Source organism: Lissotriton vulgaris, chromosome 8 (assembly GCF_964263255.1).
Source record: "Lissotriton vulgaris chromosome 8, aLisVul1.2, whole genome shotgun sequence".
NCBI classification, from domain to species: domain Eukaryota; kingdom Metazoa; phylum Chordata; class Amphibia; order Caudata; family Salamandridae; genus Lissotriton; species Lissotriton vulgaris.
Genome location: NC_141696.1, coordinates 305,199,597 through 305,217,501, shown reverse-complemented (window position 1 = coordinate 305,217,501; position 17,905 = coordinate 305,199,597). Strand labels below are relative to the sequence as shown.

General features: G+C 44.8%; 1 protein-coding gene across 1 annotated transcript in view; it reads left to right on the top strand.

Moving 5' to 3' along the window:
* GBE1 (1,4-alpha-glucan branching enzyme 1) overlaps positions 1 to 17,905 on the top strand; it is a 594,445-nt gene that overhangs the window by 534,114 nt on the left and 42,426 nt on the right. Inside the window, exon 13 of the mRNA XM_086934076.1 lies at positions 16,706 to 16,823. Coding sequence (XP_086790202.1) covers positions 16,706 to 16,823 — 118 coding nt within the window. The remainder of the gene's footprint in view (positions 1 to 16,705; positions 16,824 to 17,905) is intronic.

Genomic DNA, 17,905 nt, shown 5'->3' with positions numbered 1-17,905 from the left:
AGGGTTAGAAGGGTTAGGTGCACACTCTCTATTTGGCCCCAAGCCAGGTCCTTTGTTCGATAAGCCCCCGCAAGGATAGAATTTTACGACCAGGGGGTGGGTTATTCATAATGCCAATATATGAGCTGTGTAAGGGGGAATTATTATTACCAACAGTTGGCGGTTGGTGCCTTAGTACTGTGGAAGTTACCTTGCCTGAACTTTTCTTAGCTGCAGCTAGATTATGATTACAATTTGCCCCTCTTACTACTTTATTGCCAACAGGATCCCTAATAGCCGGGAGGGCCGCCAAATCTTTAGAAATTAAACTAGTAGGTGGTACTGGATTGCTGGCACACTGGGTGCCATCCATTCCCTGTGACTTTACCTCAAATGCCAAAAATTTAACCATAGATAGAATCTGCTCTAAGGTACCCTTCATGGCCTGCACTTCGGTTCTCAGTGTTGTAATTTCTTTACACATAGTGTGCCATTCTAGGTGTAAACCTGGGGTATTAGATTGACTGTGAGGTGTTGGAGACAATTGAATTTGTTCACCCCTTGATGGATCCTCTTCATCCCCATTCCGCCCTTGCAAATCACTGAGTGGTTGGAACCTATTTGTACAAAAGACTATTGGATGTATGTGGGCTACATATTCGTCACCTGGAGAAGACTCTCCTTTTTCAGTCCATTTGAGACTATTAGTGCTGCTAATAACGCTATTAGCGTGTTTTAAGGGAGAGGACTCTAAGATGACCTCACATTCATTAATAAGGGTATCTATTCGGTCCATGACACAATTATTAACAGCAGTTTTCCGTAGTTTTTTCACCTTCTTCCTAGTGTCACGACTAACCCCTCCCTCATTTCCCTCCCCACTCTCCTCCAGGGTCTTACTTTTCCCCATTTAGTTTAAATACAGATAATCCTGTGATGTCTAAGCGGGGAATATGTCCAATGCCCTTTCAATCCTACTTGCACTTGACCCTTGATGCTTAAAAACAAAAATAAAAAGCACCGAGTAAATGCTTGAAGTACATTACTTAGATGGTAAAGGGCATAGCAATATTCATTGCCTGATAGGGAGCAGATAGACAACAGTTCAAGGGGCCCAGAATGAGCCCGGAATAGTCAGTAGGCAATCCACCAACAAAACATTACCTTTAAGCTTCACCAGCTGACGGATGTCCGCACCGAATCGCGGGGCGAAAGGGGAATGGCCCAGCCCTGTCCGGCCCTGTCAGTGACGGGCAAGGACGGGCCTGCCCTTGGCCCGGGCTTTGTCTGGGCACCGCCCGCGCGCGTCCCATGTGTTTTTGCGCACTTTTGATCACTTCTCAGCTCCTCCCCTGGATTCAGCAGGGTGTTCTGAGATTTGGAGTCCCCCAGCAGCGAGGCGATGTACAGGCAGTCTTGAATCCCGCTTCGCGGGTGTTTTTGCACGCTTTTGAGCGCTTCTCAGCTCCTCCCATGGATTTGGAGTCCCCCAGCAGCGAGGCGATGTGCAGGCAGTCTTGAATCCCGTGCTTTTGAGCGCTTCTCAGCTCCTCCCCTGGATTCAGCAGGGTGTTCTGAGATTTGGAGTCCCCCAGCAGTGAGGCGTTGTGCAGGCAGACTTGAATCTAAGAATATTAGTAACACTAGGTCTGTTTGTCCCTGTAAACCAATGCTGCTCCATCCCAAGTACCTCTGCACAGCTCATGTTCACAGTGTGCAGAGTTGCTCGATGGATCTGCAACCCATGCAGCTCATGGGACTTCCATCCCGAGCTGTTGAGGCTTCTCGGACCTCCCCCAGTGTAAAGATTTAGATTTCCCATCTAAACTTACAATTTATGTACATTGTAAAGCAGCTCTATAGTGATGTTAGCTCAAGAGTCCTATGTTCTTACGACATTTATCAAAACTAAAAAGTGAAGTGGCAATAACTAGATACCCGTGCTCCATGAACATGAATGCATAATTAAATAGTCTCTTCTTGTGGATCGAAACATGCTGACCAATTTTAGAATGAACTGTTTGAATACGTGATGCCTAAAAAAAAAAAGAATTTAAGGCAAAAACGTGTTTAAATAATATAATATATAAGACTCAAATACTGTATTTGTGCAGCCAGCTGTGAATCTGTAATGTAGCACAAGGGGTGGATTGATTCCTTTTATACTGAAGAAGTCGAGCGTTTGTGCCTTTAACATGGTGTCAAAAATGTCTAACCTGCTTGATAGGTAACATCAAGTTTTGTGATGAACTAGCTTGACATGTCACCAGTTTGTACTTTTCCATTTTTTTTATCCTAAGTACTGACACTTTTTCCTTCTTTCTGTAGCATACTTGTATTTATGAAAAGCTAAATGCCCCATTAGTCTGTCATTGCCAAGTGATGGATCGTTCAGCATGAGCTTCACCTCCCCCCACACTCCATCCTACTCGTGTTGCTATCTGCGTGCCCACTCCCAGCTCTTGCACTCCTTGGTTCTGCAACTCCGTCTTGCTGCTTCCATGCACCCTTCTGATAATTTATTTTATTTAGCTTAAAAATTGCAATGCATTAATTGTCTAGAGGCAGTATATTAACTCGCAACAAACATAAACTGCATTCTGGACAACGTCATGCTTGCAAACAATGTATGTTTCTGATAAGGGAAGGGAACACGGCATGAATGCCAATTCAATAAAATGCCAGGGACAGCAAAAGTAAAATCAAACACTCTTTTATCCCTGATGCCATTACTGGTTAACGCCCTCACATTTGCTAGGGAGGGCAAGCAGTGAAAGCTTCAGAATATCAACAGAGCTCTTAGAGATTTTTTTTTCTCTCTGTTCCTTCTATTGTCCTATTGAAACTTAGGGTCAGGGTGTTGGACTTGGCCCTTAAGGCAGGTTCACCCCTAATCTTTTTGCTTTTAATCTGTGATCTGTGTGGATGATTTCTGGTCTGCGCGCACTTTTTCCCTGTGTCTCAGAGTAAAGTGCGTGCATGTAGTTAGGCTGGCCTGCTCTCCCATAGGGATGCATGGGGAATGTCTGTGTCCCTAGTAGTTCCTGATGCGTGGGGAGTGCATGCTCGAATTTGGTATCTGCGAGCTCGAGAGAATGAATGCTTCGCAATGGTGTATGTGGCATGTGTGTGTCATGTGTAGAAATGCCACTTCTAGGACTTGGCATATTAATGTAAAATATGCCTGCAGTGTGATTGGCTGGAGCTGGCTGGTGAGCCTGGCTCCAGGAAGACTGGATGGGTCTGCCCGGTGGGGAGTGTGAGATTAGCATGTTGATGGCTTGGGAGGAGTGCACCTGGTCCCTGATGGGCCTGGACTTCCCCCACACAATGCTGGCTCCACCCCCTGTAGTGCGGCTGATGTCCCTAGCCCTGCCAGTGAATAGAGAGGGTGGTTGAGGTAAACAGAGTACTTCAAAACCAGCTGCGACTGGTTTTCCCCCCACCCTGCACCATGAGACAAAGGGAATTTACTGTATAAGAAGGGGCTGTGTCCCCATACAATTTGTCTTTGGTTCTCTTCCAGGATCCTGCCAGAGGGGGCTGTTGCTGCTGCTGGGGCCAGGAGGACCGCCACTTGGACTGTCTCCCTGCCTGGAGACCCAGTGTGCTGGCTCTGGCCCTGCCTGCCTCCAGACCTTGCTGGAGCTTTGCTGTGCCTGGAGCGCTCTTATTTTGACTTATAGCGCTAGGCGCGCTTTTATTTCCTTGGAGCGCTGAGCGCGCTTCCCTTGGCGCTTGAGAGCGATGTGCCTTGTCCCCGAGCGCTGGGGAGCGCTCGTTGTACAGCCGGTGCCCACCCGGCATCTGCCCGTTTGGATTTGCCGTTTCGCTGCATAGCGAGTGCCTACCTCGCTTCCTATTTCTTGAAGGCCGGTGCCCACCCGGCATTGGCCCGTTGTGTTTCATTATTGAGAGCCGGTGGCCACCCGGCATTGCCCAGGAGATCACCGCCACAGCCCCGGGACCGAGCGAGTACAGCCGCTGACGTCACCCGGAGAGCCGCGCTGTGATTGGTGACAGCTGCCGGAGGCTCGCCGGGTGACTCGCGCCGTGATTGGTTGCCCGCCCGGGAAGCAGGAAGCAGCCTGCAGCGTCCTCGGAGGCTCCCGAGTGAAGAGAGGAGCCCCGCGCAGAGGAGAGGAGCGGCCGCAGCCCCAGACACCCGGTGAGTGCCAAGGAGGGAGAGGGGCCGCGGGACACATTGCCGGTGTCTGCCCCTCCCCCATAGCGCGATCTCGCACGCACTGCTGTGTGGAGCCTTGATAGGCTCCTGGGGGCATTACCTGTTTTTGAGTCCCCCGTGAGGGACTCCACCGTGCCGCATTTCTTGAGATTGGAGCCCGGAGGCTCCTGGGGGCAAGAGGTGTTCTGAGCCCGGCGAGGCTCCAACGACGGCACCTGTATTGACGAGCCTGCGAGGCTCGAGGGGGCAATTGTGTTACGAGCCTTGAGAGGCTCCTTGGCCACATTTATTCTTTGAGCCCACGAGGCTCCCGGCCACATTGATTGAGAGCCCTGAGAGAGGCTCTGGGGCATTTCATTATTTTGAGAGCACTGAAGCTCTAAATTGCGCATTTGCTTTGCGAGCCCCTGAGAGGCTCCTTGTCCACCTTGTTCTTGAGCCCCCGTGGCTCCAACGTTTGCCCAGCTGTTATTCACAACTGTCCAGCACTTTGTGGACAGTTGCTACGTTTAGGCTTGTGTTCTGTGCTGCCTGCACAGACCCCCTAACATTGAGACTCCGGGCATTCCGCCCCTTTCGAGGCCAGTTGGCCTGAGGGACATTTCGAGGGTTGTGCTATATGCACCCTGCGCATTGTGATTTCTTTGCTATATGATTCTTGCGCAAAAGTTCTAACCTGCACCTCTGAATGTGTTTTAATAACCTCATGTGCAATTGTTGATGTCCCACTTTGTTTATCCCCTTTTGCTGACCTGCATAGAGGATTGTTGATGTCCCATTTTATGTTTAGGTTTCCTTCCCTTTGCTAAGAGTGACATGCTTAGGTGTTGGTATTCCTTCCTTAGGTCCTGATGATAAGGTCCTAGTTCCCTGCGTGATTTTCCTACAGTGTTTTAGGGTTGCGTAGGAGGTATTTACTCTTTTCCAGTGATTACTGGTTGTGTGCTACATGTACTATTTTGGTGCTAATCATTCTGTGTGTATGTGCTAAGTGTATACCTACAAGTATTATTTTCTAACAAGTGCCTACCCCTGACAGTGGTCCATGTGGCCCTGTCCTGTACATAATTCCCTTGTAAATTCTGCCCGTGCCTCTGGCACATTGTAAAGTTGGTGTGTTATCTAATGTGTTTTTATTATAATACAAAGGCGATTTTTTATATATCCTTGTGTGGAGTTTCCTTTGTGGTGGGCCTTGGGTGTTGTGCTGGGGTGCGTGCGCAAATACTTAACTCATACTGCCTCCAAGTTTGGCCTTGCTGCTCTCGCCACGTTACCTAGAGGGTGAGCAGGGGTTACCTTGGCGTGTGACTCCCTTGCCCTGACCTTAGAAATGGTGATCCCTGACTGACTTTGGCGTGAGTCTTGGCCAGCCAGGGTCCCGTTTCTAACACAGGGTTAGCAAAGAGCTAGTTTGAGGTAGTAGCTGCTGCTCCTGACAATCCACAATATGTGTCCATGAAACCCAGATTCCATTGGTAGATCCCTTTTATTTCTTTAACATATTGTACTCTAGACTAAGGTTTAATAGTCTCTCCTTTAGAAACAGACATTTTAAAAGAAAGTGGTGGCAGAAATCGGCTGTACTGTCCAAGCAATGAGGTCAATATACAAAGTATTGTAGTCATGGTACCGCCATCGAAATGGTGTCTGAATCACCGCAGCACCGTGGGTGGTCTGACCACCCTATTACATTGCATGTGGTTACATAGAGAATAGACCACTGCAGTCCTGCTGCTGATGCCAGGAAATCTCAACCGCACCAGCGGCAGGATTGGCCAATTCGCCTGTCAGAGGGCGGAGCGCCAGTGTTACCATGGGCCCAATTATTTTGTGCCTTCCCACTGTTGTGACTGTGGTGGTTGGACAGCCACAGCCACAGTCACAAGTGACCTTGCGAAAAAGGGAGGGATATGAGGCTGAAATCCACCTGTACTCCGCTTCACACATACTGTGCTGCATTGGAGCCAATCATACATGTCCTGCTGCTTCTGTTCCTGTTTGACGTCCAACACCCATGCGGTCGTGGATGCAACTGACGGTAAGCTATACTCTTACCTGTTTCAGTCGAATCCTCAGCAAATAGATTCTCTGTAATGGACCTGGCAAGAGGTTTGAGGGTCCCTAGGGCAAACATATTTTGTGGGCCCCTGTTCAGAATTGTTAATTGTATGCCACTGACTCTGCACAGGCGCATTCTACAAAAGTCTACATGTGTTCACATCTCAAAATAAGGGAAAGTGATGTCTGCGGTAAATTGTGTGCCACAACTGCCCCTCCTCATCAATTTCTTACCTATTGATCTCTGACACCCTCACGGTGCTCACATCCTAGGTCCTGTTGTGATATCAAAGAGCCATCTGTATGGAAGTGTCATGAAACTGAAACAATCCTTCGCTGCTAGATCTCTGAAATGATCTCTCATACATTATCCACATTAAAAGGTAATGTCCGGCAAATGGGATTCCAAAAAATCATTGTGCGAAGCATTCAAAGGTCACAATGTAAAGACTCTCTGCAGAATCGGTATGCCTCTGCCAAGGGGACCCCTGAACGGCTGGGGCCCTGGGCCACAGTCCACTTTGTAAATGCCTTAAAACCTCTATGTGCACAGGACCTGTGGATGGAAGTATATTAGGGGCAACCAAAGCATAACCAAGTGCCTTCCCTTATATGGGAAATCTGTAAGGCCTTGTGGTCTGCAGGCTGATCATACTAATCCCACATGAACATCACATTTCCACCAGTTCAATACATAAAAGTACATCTTGTGATCATTCAATCTGTTACTTGCATGTTATGTGGCACTCTGAAGGGGTCTGTGAGGTATAGCTAGCTCCCAGGCAACAGTTTTGCGAGGCCTGGTGGAGCTAACCTCATCCTCATCTGTGTCTTACAGTACAGCTCCTGCTGTAAAGCCTGCACATTTACCATGATCTGGGTAGCAAATATATCATTGGTACCATGACCTGTATACATGCATAGATATGTGCATGCAACACAAATAGGATATAGGGCTTATCACACATCACAATGGTGATGTTAAGTACACAAAGTACAGTGCTCCACAATCCATGACATGATTGCTCTATGTAAGGACCACAAAATGTTAAAACTGTTATCTGAATTCACTCTGGGTCTCAGAGGTACATTGTAGCCAGTGGGAATGGAGAGGATTGAGTTGAACAGAGTAAAATATGTATGTGAGATAGTTACCTTTTCCTCTGGTGAGCCATAGAGCTGGCCTTACAGAGGAAGGACCGCTTCAACCAGTTTCCCCAGCTCCTCTGGAGAGAAGACATAGGCCCTCTCATCTGCTTAGCCTGGCATTATTGCTCCCAGAGGTGGCAAACAGCAGCTAAAGTGGAGGAAGTGTTGATAGCAGCAGTTTCAGTATGCAAGGGAGTTATTTTTCAAACCAAGGAGTACATTGTAGCCAGTGGGAATGGAGAGGATTGAGTTGAACAGAGTAAAATATGTATGTGAGATAGTTACCTTTTCCTCTGGTGAGCCATAGAGCTGGCCTTACAGGGGAAGGACCGCTTCAACCAGTTTCCCCAGCTCCTCTAGAGAGAAGACATAGGCCCTCTCATCTGCTTAGCCTGGCATTATTGCTCCCAGAGGTGGCAAACAGCAGCTAAAGTGGAGGAAGTGTTGATAGCAGCAGTTTCAGTATGCAAGGGAGTTATTTTTCAAAACAAGGAGTACATGTACACCACGTACATGGTCCTTAGCATAGACTGACACAGCCATTGGGCGGCAACTGTCAAAATCACCAACATTTGCCGATGGCTGTGTCCACTGTGGATGAAGCCACCTACTGCGCAGTCAACGTCGACCAGCGGAGGCAGGTTCTGAATGCCTTATGCGAGGTCAGGCATCTGCCATCTTAGAAGTTGGAAGTACAGTATTGGTGACTGTTAAGTGCATTATCACCACTACAAATGTATTATAACATGTTTACAGCCATCTGCCCCATTTCAAACCCATATCCAAGCGACTGGAATTGACACTGAACAAGGTGCAAAAGCAGATCAGGGCTCCTACGACTCGTGACTGAGATTCAATGCTTAGCTTCTGGTATGGGTCAAGGCAGTATTCCATCTGTACCTTTGCCTCTCTCTATCCCAAAGAGGTGGACATTCTGGATAGTTGGCTTCAAATCATCTTGTGCTCTAATATGAGACACACCAACTGCAGAGGGGCTTCCTGAAACTGTGGTTTATGTCTGATTTGGTGGCTGATTATTTCCGTAGATCTCCTGCTCAATGCAGAGGTTTACAGATTTAAAGATTTGGAGGGCATTGCAGCAGTTTTCCAAGATCCCATTCACATGTAGCTTTTGTTCTGTTATGTTATTGGCATTTGTATCGCGCACGGCTACTCAGGAGTGTCCCGGCACGGAAACCATCTGAAAAGCAGTGAAACTGAAAGTGGCGCAGCTTAACTAAAAAACAAAAAACAGTCTTTAGTTGCTTCTTAAATAGCCTGAAGTCTTCGATGTTCCTTAATTCAAAAGGTCCAGCATTCCAGGCTTCTGCTGCCTTAAAAGATAGAGAGCTACCCCCCATTCGAGTAAGGTGAAAGCGGGGAACCACTGCTTGACGCTGCACAGCTGAGCTCAGTTGTCTTCTGGGCTTGTGGGAGCTTAAGCGTCTCCTAAGATAGGGTGGCCCGATCCATGCAGAGCTCCATGAGCGAGAATGAGGGCTTTGAACTGGACACATCAGGCCAGAGAGAGCCAATGTAGGTCCCGAAGGTGTAGTTTCATACTAGATCTTCCAAGAATGCAAAGCAGAACTCTAGCAGCAGCATTTTGTGTTGTTTGTTGTTTTTTTTAACTAACAGCTAGGCAGGCCTATGTACAATGCATAGGCATAGTCATTGCGTGACAAGATGAGGGCTTGTGACACCATTTCCTTAGCTGGTCTAGGAATCAGAGGATGGAACTTTATGAGCGATTTCAGTGTGCTGAAGCACACACCAGTCTCTTTATCTGTGGGGAGAACCGAAGGTCCTCACTAAACCCCACCCCCAAATTCTTAGCCGGATTACCGATAGACTTTGGCATGGGGTACTCTGAAGGCCAAAGTGCCTCCCAAAAATGAGGGGGGAAGGAACCATACAGAAGTATCTCTGACTTGTCCTCGTTGCACTTAAGCTGCAAAAGTGCAAGCCAATCATAAACGGCAGAAAGACGAGTAGTTTTCCTTCCGAAAGACAAGTAGTTTTCCTTCCTGGTAAAGAGCGGAGTGTCATCAGCATAAGCTATGATCATAGCACCCAATTCCTCTGCTAAATAGATCAGGGGAGTAACGTAAAGATTAAAGAGGAGAGGACTCAAAGTAGAGCCCTGTGGAACACTCGTGGTCACCCTTCTTGGGTCAAGGAGAACAGCGACAGCCATACTTGCTGAGTTCTATCCTCAAGAAATGATTTGAGCCAGCCCCAAGCTAGACCGGAAAAGCCAATACTTGAAAGACGAGGAAGTAATTAATGGTGGGGCACCGTATCGAAGGCGGCAGAGAGATCCAGCAAAATCAGGGCCGCTCTGCCGCCATCATCCAAACATTCTCTCATTGCCTCCGTTATTTCGACAAGGGCCGTCTCAGTGCTAAATGTTGCCCTAGATCCCGATTGGGCAGGATGAAGGACTCCAGATGTCTCAACAAAGGTTGACCAGCTGTTTTTAGAATGCTTTCTCACACACCTGTGCCACAGCCGGGAGAAGAGATATGGGTCAGTAGCTAGCTGGTATGTTAGGGTCTAGGGAAGCCTTTCTTAATAACGGTAGTAGTTTTTTTTTTAGCCTGCTTCCATGCAGGTGGGACTGTGGCGGTCTAAAGTGACCTGTTTATAATGATGTTAACCTCAGGAATAACCACCTCGGCTGTCGCCGCTAGAAGCCTTGCCAAGCATGGGTCCGCCGGGGAACCGGATTTAAGGATAGTCAGTCAAGCAAGCCAATAGGAGAGAACCCCTCCGGCGGGAGACAGAATGATTGGAAACTGGGAAATTCTTACAGGACCTTGCCTGCCCAGATGAGCTAGACCCAAAGTTGTCCTGCATCGCCGGAATCTTATCAATAAAGAAACGAGACAGTATTTCGCACCATGCTGCTGAGGCTGGGAGGGCAATGCGCTTAGCGTCGGGAGTTGAAAAACTCTGAACGATAGAGAAGATTTACTTGGAGTTGTTTTTGGACATAGCGATCCGTTCCGTGTAGTAGCTGCTTTTAGCCTTACTAATAGCAGCATTGTATCCTCTCTGGGCCTTCCTTAATGCTGTTTTAGCCAAAGGGCATACATTCCGAGTTATTGTCTACCAAGGCTTCCAAAAACAAATTCTGCCAACAAGTAGACAACCACTTGATATGGGCACAAATGTTCCTGTGAAACGGATTCGTTTTTCCCAGTTTGGTAATTCTGTACTGTAAAGAGGGAAAACAGTGCGAGAATCCTCCATTCGAGTGTTTGTCTGACGAGCACTAGAAAAACCTCTTGCAGCAGGCAGGGTGCGTTTCTTTGCCTCGATCCAGGCTGGTGCTGCTTTGTCAGTGGGAAAAGTCTGGGTTTAAAAAGACAATCTAGTGAGACATTAGTCTGGTGATCCAAATCTAATCCCTAAAATGGTCATATACTTTACCTCCCGCTATTACTACGTGGTGTGTAGTTGCTATTCCCAGAGTAAGAGTACGACACCAAATCGCGATTCGAAGCCATTCCTGCTGCCCTGATGAAAATAGTTTTACGTACAAGTGGGTAAAAGCCTCTGTTGTTCCCCTGAAAGATGCTCATTGGCATAAGTTTAGTAAAGGTGCTCAGACCAACCCCTTCATTTTTCCTGAATATTACAATATGCTGTATTGATGCAGCGTTGGACATAGTATGATCCTGATCTATAAGTACAGGATAATTAAGGATGCCATTCGCCCACATGTCTATGAAGTATCAACACTAAAATGCATACCACAAATCTGATTTCTTATTTTACGGCGCATCTCCCAGTTGAATATAAGCTGTGTGTTTTTTTCGTGTTGGGGACGATTGCCAAACCCCAGATTCAAATGGATAGTGAAGTTATTTTTATCTGACTGATAGTTGCTTCTAGGGCATGATGGTCAGAGTCCAATCCAGTCACTAAGCTCACTAGCTTTTGGCTTGCACTGTAGGGATGAATCATCCAGCTCCACTGTTTCCATAGGTGTTCCCTAGTCAACAAAATGGGCTCTCTGCACAGTTATTCCTCATTATCAGGAGCTGTTGCTATTTTGGCTGTCCCCTGTGACAGCCTAGTACGCTTACCTGGAGTCTTGTCTGCCCTCCAGTAGTTTTATCGGCAGTGGGAAGAAATGACAAAACATTTCAGCAGAGCATGGCCTGGTCTGCAGTTGTCTGTCTCAGCAGATGGTGAACTTAAAGATTTCCTCATAAAAAATATACAAGAACAAATACAGCAATGCAGACTGATTTCCTGACAAAGGTTTAGGAAAACTATGTTTAAATGGTCCTTTTCATCTGCATCTATTAGTTTGAAAGACAATTTGAATTGTGCAGCAGAAAAGTCTCCCACAGCACAATCAATTGATAGGTATCCTTGAGAAAGCATTGGAAGTAAAGCATCTATTTTCAATACACACAGCACACAAGAAATCAAACGAAAGTCTTCAATCACTGCTGTGCTTAGTAAAAAAAAATATCCTGACTTATTGCTGACATATGCTATAAAAGCAATGCGTTGAGGATTTCCCATTTGTCAACATCAATGTGTTTTGTAAAATGCAATTTCTAATTATGTAAATTCGCTCTTCTGTGAATTTTATGTAGTCATATTTAAGTATGTGAGTTGGTATTTCAGTGAAGTACATCTTCGACATGCAATGCAAGAAAAGGAAAAGACAGCTGGCTTTGTGCGGTGTATTTCTTCTGTTTGAGCAAGTTATGGATTTCGGATTATAATAGCTTGTTCATTCATTCATGTGAGATATTAACTTGAATAGTTTTATGAGTAGTGTATCAATAAGTTTTGCAAATTAAGATTAAAAAACATTCCAAAGTTGTTACTGGCCTCTGTGTTTCTATATTTATTAGACCTGTGGTCCGGAGACACCACATGCTATCTGAGAAGCTTACTCAGTAGGTCTGTAACTGCTAAGAAAAATAGATAATACTAACAGATTAATAAAGCGAGCGAGTGTATGTATGTAAGTGTATATGTTATATAAGAGGCTGCCAAAAGATTCAGGGCACGAGGTTATTCGGCCAGTAACATCTGAAAAGCCACGGAAAGAGCCACTGGCATTCCCCGCGAACTCCTCATGGGCAAACCCGTACCTGAAACTAGCAGCACAGGCAGCATTCTTGCTGAGCCAGCTGGTACAGTTAGCATCAGACTTTTGAGTCCTCATAACCCAAAACACTGAGGAAAAAGCAATCAGATCAGCCATCAATAATCATTGGGGTATCATTAAATCTGACCCCACTCTGGGTTCACTGGTTACAGATCACCCTGACATCACCTGCAGGCGTGTATTCTCTACGCGTGATGCATTAGTGCGGAACAGCCCAGAAATCAAAATCACTCGGAACTGGCTGTCTGACAGAAAGGGTTTTGTGAAATGCAACAGTTGTAGAGCCTGTACGTTTGGGGAACATTACGCAGCTAGACTCCACATTCAGAAGTGCACCACTCATCATCAAGTACCGGCTTACATGCAGGACAGAGTTTGCAATTTACATCCTGGAATGCAAATGCGGGTTGCGCTACATTGGTAGTAACAACCTACAGGTGTATTTGCGTATTCTGCAGCACCTAAGAGCTATCGTCAACAGTGATCCAGCTTATCCGGTAGCTAGGCATTTCAAGGAGGTGCACAATTACAACTTAGATCACCTGTGATAGACTGCATGCTCACACTGAGACGTGGTGGTAATAGGGAGAAGCTTCTGCGTCAGTTGGAAAGCAAATATATCCTTCAGTTCAACACCAAGACACCCACAGGCCTCAACACTAGTGAGGATTTGCATCACTTCCTATGATCTATATATTGCTTGTTCCCTTAGGGATACCTGTTATTTCCTGTACATATGTGTGTGCCATTTCTGCGTTGGCTTTGAAAACGGTCTTATTTCATCATATTTTCACTGTATATACACTGAGCACACACCCCCATGAAGTTAGAGTTGGGGAACTCGCTCACATGTATCTGCTAAGCTGTAACAGCATTTGTGCATTCTATTTCTCACTGCCAGCATTGCATAGCATCTGTGTTCCGTTTGACCTTTTAATGTGCATTACTTGCTTTACTCTAGAACTTCGTCTCCCCATGATTATTGCCTTAGAATCGATAGACATTAGGGGGTTGCATTGGGCCAGCATACAGCATGTATGACTATTTGCATTCCACATTTTTTATAGCAGCCATATGAAGAGGTATCACATCACCGCACCAATATCTTCACTATTTATGCACACTAAGCACGAACGCCTCTTCATGTGTGTAAATATATTACGATTCAGAAAAGGGGGTGGTGATGAACAGAGTGTCTGAATTAAGCAGACCACTCTTACCCAGTCCAAAGATCAGGGCTTGATCCATCACCGTTATTTATCTCACTGCACCATCCCAGCTCAGAACCTGGCTATATGCAAATCAGTCTGTTCCTGGCCCAGTCCATCATGGGAACAGTGCAGGCTAAACTACCAAGCCAATTTTTCACCAGAAAGGAGACAAGCTACCGGGGGCCGGTTTCTGGCATTTCAGCCGTCTTCGGCCCGGCTTGCTTGAATCCTGATGGTGCAGTGAGAAAGGGACTCATGTCTGAGTATACCCTGCCACACCTATAGTGGCCAAAAACGATTCAGAAAAGGGGGTGGTGATGAACAGAGTGTCTGAATTAAGCAGACCACTCTTATCCAGTCCAGAAATCAGGGCTTGATCCAGCACCGTTATTTATCTCACTGCACCATCCCAACTCAGAACCTGGCTATATGCAAATCAGTCTGTTCCTGGCCCAGTGCATCATGGGAACAGGGCAGACTAAACTACCAAGCCAATTCTTCACCAGAAAGGAGACAAGCTACCGGGGACCGGTTTCTGGCATTTCAGCCTTCTTCGGCCCGGCTTGCTTGAATCCTGATGGTGCAGTGAGAAAGGGACTCATGTCTGAGTATACCCTGCACACCTATAGTGGCCAAAAACGATTCAGAAAAGGGGGTGGTGATGAACAGAGTGTCTGCATTAAGCAGACCACTCTTACCCAGTCCAAAGATCAGGGCTTGATCCATCACCGTTATTTATTTCCCAGTATAAGAATTGGCTTGGTAGTTTGGTCTGCCCTGTTCCCATGATGCACTGGGCCAGGGTCAGACTAATTTGCATATAGCCAAGTTCTGGGCTGGGATGGTGCAGTGAGCTAAAAAACGGTGATGGATCAAGCCCTGATCTTTGGACTGGGTAAGAGTGGTCTGCTTAATTCAGACACTCTGTTCATCACCACCCCCTTTTCTGAATTATGTAAATATATTACAGCACATATCCCTCACACTCACTCACTTTTATATTTATACTCCAGGGGTGAGAATCCCTGCTGTCATGCAATAATATTGAAGTTGGGCTACCTTGTGGACGCATTAGCGCTGTCAGGCACTACGGTTTTTGCTTTGCATAACGCAGATTTTAAAATCAGACGCTTTGCACTTTCATTGAGCGTGTACTGTCATTATGCGCCAGTCACGCACACTGTGTTGCATTCCCCAACCCAGCTGTTTAATGCTCCTTGTTACCTCTTGGCACTCACAGCCTATATCATGGGATTATTTGTTTACAGTAGGGGGTCAGCGGGAAGCCTGGTAGTTCGCTTGTCAGGTAGCAACTAATTCAGTGCGCGCGAGTTGGCTCGAACGTTATCCTAGTAGGTTGCAGAGCACAAACACTGTTATCTGTACAGTCTGTTTTTTTTCTTCTTCTGCATCATATGTGTATGTATCACATAGTCTGTTCACTATGCCATTGCATGACAAAATTTTGCTGATGTCATTTCCACAAATTGCAGTAAAGCAGCGCTATATTAAAAGCAAACCATAGTAAAATGCCTTTTCACTTCACTTAGTATGGAAAAAATACTACCACTGTCACCTGTATATATTGCACCATTTCTAACAGCGAGCTAAATGAACAAGGCCGAAACGTGTCATTTGGACAATGATGTTTGAATAAACTACACTTACCTGCATCTTTGCTTACAGAGTCTGTACCCTGGGGTTGCGCCGTTCCAGCTGGTTTCGTATATAAATATATATACAATATACATACACGCACATATGAAAAGGGTAACATTGTCAATTTTAAAAAGTTCAGTAAATGTGAAGAAATTTGAAATTGGAGGTTAAAAATTAAGTTTGTATCCTTTGTGGGATCAGTGCAAGTGCATCAAACAAAACATAGTATAGACGATGCGTGATAAACTACATTTTGAAAAGCTGCAACCCTCCAAGTAAAATTTTGATTTTTTTTGTTTCAAATTGTTTGTGATTAAATAAAATATTTCAGCATTTGATTGATTGTTTCTGTAATTTTGTATATTTTTTTGAGGTTCAAATCATCAAAAAAGCCTTTGACAGGGTATTTGACTTTAAGTAATGACTCACTGTGGGTCCATGGATTAAAATCCTGATACAGTGGGGGTCCCTGGTTTCCAGTAAAGATTATGTGGCGGTATTCAGAGCTAAAAAGGTTAAGAACTACTGCATTAGAGAGATCTGTTTTCAGTTAATCATACCTTTTCTAGATCCTAATTATTATCAACATAATCAGAGTGAAGAGGGATCCAGTGCTGCAAACAATGCAGTGCTTCTCCATATGCATACTCAGTGCTCATTGCGTGCTTTTTACACTTTTGTTCCTTTAGGAAGCAGGTGCCGTCTGTTTGGGTGTACAGGGCTTTACTGTGCTCGAAGATAGTTACCTAACAGACAATGGACAATGTAAGCCCCCATCCGGGTAGAGTATTTCAGAAGAGGAAAAGAGTTTTTCCTCATCATGACTACTGATCACCCCATATGATTTCCTCGTGTAAATGAGACTTTGGGCATATGGGGACCTTGTGCCCCTTCCCCTGCCCCAAGACACCCTTGTAACATTCTTCATGTGTTAATGATATCGCCTGGGATTCGGACCCCTTCCTCATGCAGAGTTGATAATATACCATCTGTCTTTACGCCTACCAGTGCAGTACGGCTTATGCAACAATCACTTGTATATTGCTAATTGTATTTATTGCAATTATTGACCTATTTGGTGCTGCTTTTTGAAGTTAATGGTGCATATTTGTATTGAACTTCGATAGCTATGACATTTTGACTATTTTAAAAATTAAAGCGCTAGATGTATGAAAGGGTTTTGCCCATTCTGTGTCTATGGGGAAATCTGTTGATACATATGGCCCTAAATAAATGTTTTGAAGAATTGTATTTCTGACATACTATACAGTTACTGTACGTATATGACAATTGATTAGTTCCTTAACCGATAATTTCCAAGTATCTGATTGTGCTGGATACTGATGCAGAACAATATGGAGGACATAAAAGACTGGACCACAACACGGAATTCTTTACGCAGCCGCTTCCGTTCAATAATCGTCCCAATTCACTGTTGGTATGTACAGTTTTCTTTACAGTAATCCAAATAACATATTGCTAAACTTTTATCTTATTTCACTTATTGACCCCAAGTTAACAAGAGGGAAATGTAGCTAGATTTTTTTCAAATAACGGAATATTTTGACGGTCTGAAATGAAGTAAGGAACGTCTTTTTTTTTTTTATTCGCCTCCAATTTCATGTACCTCATGAATAAATTTCATAAACCATACATAGCCTCATGAGCATTCACGCACGAACATATCTTAATAGCTGATTATGGAGGCATTGCCTTGCTTCTGTCTATGCTTTTTTTTAACCACATTTCTTGTTGCTGGTTATTGTCACTGTTCAGCCTCTTGCAGAAGTGTTGCATGATATCTGGAGCCAGCCTCCCTTTACACATATATTATACTCTTTCGATGGTTCGAAAGGAAACATCAAGACAAAGACAATTGTGGTCGAAATCTATAGACCGTGATTAAATTAACTGTGTGTGACATGTCGGTGGGTGCATGTTTCCTTTTGACCTGTAACAATGGCATTATACATAAATATATCAATTAATATAATATACTGAAAAAACAAGGTTAAATAAAGTTATGATTAGGTTGTGCTAAGTACCTTTGTGTATGTTTGAAGAGACCATAAAAATGAATTTACAAAACGCAGTTAAAGCACAGTTATAATTGTAAATCAACACTAATGAAAAATCCATAACTTTATACAACCATGACCTCACCCTTGAACCTTGATGTGAGAGTTGCAGTTGCAAATGTTGTAAAAAAGTCCTACAGATAAGGTTACATATCACTTTACCCTTACTATGAAAGAGACAATTGATTTAGCATTATTTAAGGGTATGAATACATGTCAAGTAAGTTAGGCGTTTAGGTATTGTAACTTATTGGTGTAGGTGTTGTGATGGTGTAAACATAACACTTCAACTTCATGTGCGAGTTGTGGGTTGCATGGTTGAAGTGTAAGTTATTGATTTCAGGCGTAATCATAACATTTGAATTTCAGAGGTCTTTTGCACACAACTGCATTTTTTTGTTGTAAATTTCTTGATTTTTTTTAATGTACATTATGGTGGTAT